The sequence below is a fragment of the Austrofundulus limnaeus genome, unplaced genomic scaffold, assembly GCF_001266775.1.
Source record: "Austrofundulus limnaeus strain Quisiro unplaced genomic scaffold, Austrofundulus_limnaeus-1.0 Scaffold44, whole genome shotgun sequence".
In the NCBI taxonomy this organism is placed as follows: Eukaryota; Metazoa; Chordata; class Actinopteri; order Cyprinodontiformes; family Rivulidae; genus Austrofundulus; species Austrofundulus limnaeus.
The window spans coordinates 1,180,945-1,186,126 of NW_013952446.1; the positions used below are offsets into that span (position 1 = coordinate 1,180,945).

Sequence of the window (5,182 nt, forward strand, 5' to 3'; positions counted from 1 at the left end):
ATGAAATAAATATTTAAAAATAAGCTGCGAAAAAAATGTTTGCGAGGCATTTCGACTGGATTCTAACTAAAATAAGACAACCAGGCCTGTGTTGTGCATCTGGTTTTTAATTATTTATTTATTTGTTTTTTTATTACGACCTTTTTTTATATTTACTATGTGCTGCAAGAACAAAAAATCAAATCATCACTAATAAGAGTTTATATAATTTAACAATTCCATTTAGTTTGTTATTGCCTTTTGTCTTCGTCAAACACGGACGTTGTCGCACCTGCTGCAAAACCACTTCCTGTGATTTAAAAGTGTACATTTAAATCGTGTGTGTGTGTGTGTGGGGGGGGGGGGGGGGGGGTCTCCTCTTTCTTAAAGCCATGCTTCATGCGCTTTATAAGGATTTCCCGAAGAGTTTCCAAACGTTTGGAAGTGACGTGCGCCTCCCTGCAGCCGAGCCTCTCCTGGACGCACAGAGAGCTGAGCTGCTTTTTATCGATCCGGCCTAAATACTTCAACTCGAAATAAATAAAAACAAATAAAAATAATAAACACTCTCGTGTCAGTCAGGTGATCTTCGCTTGGTTGTGGGGTGGAGGAGGATGGGGGGTAAAAAAAAAAAAGCACGAGCCCAGAACGCAATCCACTCCAACACCCAGGGGTGCGCCAGGCTCGGCAAACACCGAGTCATTATCGGTTAGATTCCAATAAGGCGAGTCTGTCAAGGAACAAGGGTGGGTTGGGGGGTGGGGGGGGCTTACTTCGGAGGATTTATGTCATGCGCACTGAACGTGGTGAAGATACCGTCTAAGTGATGCGAGGAAGGATAAATAACAGCGAGTCCCTCAGCTGATTAGACTGAAACAACGATGCGCATTTGGAAGAAGGAGCGGGGACGCAAACGTGGGTGGTTGGAGGGTGTCCCTTCAGATGTGGAGCGAGGGGGGTGGGGGGGGGGGGGCATTCACCTGCTTGAGCCGGCAGAGAGGAGAGCGAACGGGGCTCGCTGACCTCTGCAGCACAGCTTAAATAAATAAATCATTAAAAAAAATACAGTCATCAGTCTGTACATTTTGTTTGGGCACCGAGACTTTTAAAGAAAGGAAAAAAAAAAACCTTTTTTTTAATATAAAGAATTTAAAATCCATTAAACTACCTCTATGGGGCTGTAACAATTCAGATCGGTGGCATTTGAAAACATTAAATCAATTTTTTTAAAAAAGTTTCCTCTTCATCTCCCGCACAGAGCCGCTGCGGCCTGAGCGCGTAACAGCCTGCGCCTGGCACAGAGAGCCTGCAGGTCCCGCTATGATTAACTGCGACCTAACAAGCACGCTCTATCTGAACTGCACCCCCACCCCCCAAACACACACACACACACACACACACACACACACACACACACACACACACACACACACACACACACACACACACACACACACACACACACACACACACACACACACACACCAATCCCTCCCTCGTTCTGTCACACACACACGTGCGCGTGAACGGAAGCACACATACACACACATACACACACACACTCACTCACTCAAAAGTCGGGAATCCTCCTCCCCTTTAGGTTCCTGATATTTATCCCAACAATATATCACTTCAAAATAACTCTCTCCTTCTTCTGACTGGAGGCTCGTAGGAACACCTGGAGAAGATAATACCCGCACCCCACCCCACTCCATTTCTCTCACCCCCACTCCCACCCAGTCCGTGATAACAGGAGAGAGACGTGTCCTCCTGTGAAGGTTTATCCCTGATGATTGTTGGGTTTTCCAGGCGTGGATCGGTTTCGTTCTACAGCCGCGCATGGTGCCTCCTGCTCTGGCCACATGAAGGTAATTAGTCGGTCCCTGCGGTCCCCCCCTCCCACCATCTTCATCCACACCGAGGTTACCAAAAAAAAAAAAAAGGCTCGTAGAACAATGAGGGAAACCCTCAAACTGCCAAATCAATTTTGAATAGATTTTTTTTCTTAAAATAATTTTTTTTAATACACAAAAATGCACCATTGTTGTGGTGGGTAACTGAAGAAAATAATGGAAAATCTACATGGATAAATTAAGACAAATAAGAAAGAAGCTGCATGACAAGAAAGAGTGTGACTGTGTGTGACATCTGCATAGAGACATTTCATTTAATTTCTTCAGAGAGGAAAGGTAAGTGGCCAAGAACGTTTTGGCAAAAAGAAAAAAAAAGAAAATAAACAGGATTCTAGTTTGAAATATCCAAATCAAAACACACCCAATGACACCCCTGCTGACGCACAATCAACACATGAAACTGGTCTGGAACAGGAGGTGGTGATTGTTCCCAAAGCAAACATATAAACACGAGTGAAGACGGGTAAAAGTTTGGCTTCACAGGATGAACAAAAAAAATTAAAAGAAGAAGAAGAAGGTGAGGTAGAGAGGCTGAGCTGACATACCTGCTGGGACATTCTGTAGAGGAGGTTGCTGTCAGTGCTCTGCTGCTGCCATGTCCCCATGAAGCCCGGCTGCTCAGCACTAGGCGGTCTGGTGCTGAACTGCATGGAGCTTTCACCTGCTCCCTCAGCGCTGCCGCCGCCGCTGACAATGCTAATGCCACCCAGAACACTTCTGCTACTGCTGCTGCCGCTGCCGCCTCTGCTGTGACTACAGGAAGGGATGCAAACGCCAGCTGCACCGGTGGGTCCGTTACCCTGGGCTGCAGGAGACCTGGGCGACTCCGGGTGGTCTTCGCTGGGCTCTGGTGGGACTGTGTCGCACTCGTTGTCTCTCACATCCAACTCTGCCTCCTTGGACTTAGACAGAGAAAAAAAAAAGGAAAAAGAGTGAGGGAGGGCGAGAGGGATGTAGGAGTGTGAAGGAGGAGAGAAGGAAAATAAGTCAGCGAAGGTGGGTTCTGTTAGGGTCGTGTTGAGGATAACAAGGAGAGGAGGAGATGGCAGAGTCATCTGTGTCAGAGGTTTTGTTGGCAGCTCTGGTGGCAAAGCAAGATGCGTTTGGGAGTTTGATTCTGGTGAAGACGGAGAAAGGAGAGGTGAATTTCTTCAGGTGGGGGGCCTCCTCTTGGAGAGGGGAACATGAGTGCATCGCTTGAGGTGAGGAGAGGAGGGATGATGGGGGAGAGGGATGGAGGTGGTTTGGAGGGGCATGTATGACAGGCAAGAATGGACAAAAACAAATGTAAGAAATGTAAAAGTGTCAGGGAGTTTTGTTAGTGGAGCAAGGAGTTTTCTCTTTAATCCATCCTGTCAGTCATTTTCCACTCAAACCTGGGCTCGAGACAGGCACACTTCCACTCAAACAAACACAGCGGAGAACATGCTGTCCTGCCCACACATCCAAACACATCCAAAAAAAATCTGCAGTGTTTAAAAAGTGCAAAAAGTTACAGCTGGAGCTGTCATCAGCACACTTAAAACATGTAGAGGAATTCTAGAAAACAAGAAGTTTGTGAAGTTCATAAATTATCTTCTGTTCTGATGAAGTTCTACAAAATTCAAAACAAAAACAAAAAAAAAATCAGAGTCAGATGAAAACAAAGTGCAAAACGTAAACCAATACCTGTCCAAAAATAAGGGGGAAATATTTAAATTTAAAAGAGTGAGCCAATAAGAAGCACGGACGTCTCTTACCATCAAATCTGTGCCTGTCCCAGGAAAGTGGAGATGAAGTGTGAGAGTGAGCCACCAGCTCTCCGGCTCTCCCTGCCTCCCGCTTCTCTCCCTGCCTCCTTTTTTCTTTCTCTCTCTCTGAGTGACTCGGTCCCTCTCCCGACGTCCTCGCCACTGCCTGTCCTCCCTCTTTTTCCTCTCTCTCTTTCTCTCTCTCCCTTTCTCTCCCTCTCCCTCTCTCTCTCTCTCTCTCTCTCTGACTCCTCTGTACGCCGCCGCAGCCACGAAGGAACTGAGCCGAGCTCTGGAAAGGATGTGTGTGTGTGTGAGAGAGAGAGTGAGGAAGAAAGAGTGTGTGGAAGTGTGTGTGTCAGGCCAGCACGGGCTCAACTGAGTCAACTGTGCTGCTCCGCTCTGAGATGCTCAATGACACTGTGCTGCACACTTCTACACACACACACACACACACACACACACACACACACACACACACACACACATCCACAAAGTTGAAATTTGACTGCGACAGTGTATTCATCCATAACAGTAAATTGTTCTTTGGGGAATTTGGCAGGGCTTCATGTTCTCCCTCCCATCTTTCCCCACTACAGTCCCAGTATGCTCTCCTTTTCCAAAAAGCTGTCTCCATCACTCTCAATCACAAGCTGCTTGTTCGTATGTAAAAAACAGACACTTGCCAAAGCAATTGTGGGATCGCTCCACGCTAAATTATTATAAAACCAGAGATATCCATGAGGCAGCACAGCGATCTGAAACTCATGAAAACAGATGCAAGCACATCTTGTTTGTAGTGTCCACAAGGTGTGTTTTGTCAATATTTCCTTAATTACTTATTACTTCTGCATGTCTTTGAAGTTGATTTGACACGTAGTTTTGGCTGAATTCCTAAACACAGATATCTTGTTTTCTTGATTTATGCCTAGCACCTCCTGGTAGGTGTTTTAGCATTGGTAATAAAAAGGTTTTATCAGTTGCTAACAAGACTCTGCACACATTTGGAATTATTTAAAGTGTAACTTACCCCAAAATTAACTTTTTTAGCTGATAAACTGTCTAGAATGTGTCTAAAATGTTATATAGTACTGTTTCTGNACACACACACACACACACACACACACACACACACACACACACACACACACACACACACACACACACTCCTCCTCTGCTTGGGGCAGGAAGGTGGGGGCATCGCTGAGCCATAGAAGGAGGAGGGGAGCGTTTGTCCCCCCCTGCCTTACTACCATTTGTGCTGTGAGTGGACGGCATATCTCAGAGCAACTTACTGTAGGTCCCCTGCAGGACTGTCCTGCCTCACACACACACACATATGCAAACACACTCAGTGTTTTACAAAAAATAAGCTTATTTATTACTTAAATTTAAACAACTCTGTTTTCCTCATAGTGTATTTGTAAAACACACACACACACACACACAAAGACTTGTCACATCTTTAAAAAGTCTGAAGCCTTTTGTTTGATTTCATCCGCTCGTCTAATGAAAGACTAATGGAACGCGTGCAATCTGCCACCACCAGCATGCATATGA

The 5,182-nt window shown here is 45.7% G+C and overlaps 1 protein-coding gene across 1 annotated transcript in view; it reads right to left on the bottom strand.

Annotated features, from left to right (window-relative positions):
• Positions 1-3,827, bottom strand: part of bnc2 (basonuclin zinc finger protein 2) — a gene marked incomplete at its 5' end in the record, with an annotated part of 95,594 nt that extends 91,767 nt beyond the window's left edge. Inside the window, 2 exon segments of the mRNA XM_014007775.1 lie at positions 2,438-2,794; positions 3,632-3,827. Coding sequence (XP_013863229.1) covers positions 2,438-2,794; positions 3,632-3,634 — 360 coding nt within the window.
• Positions 3,828-5,182: the final 1,355 nt, after the last annotated feature.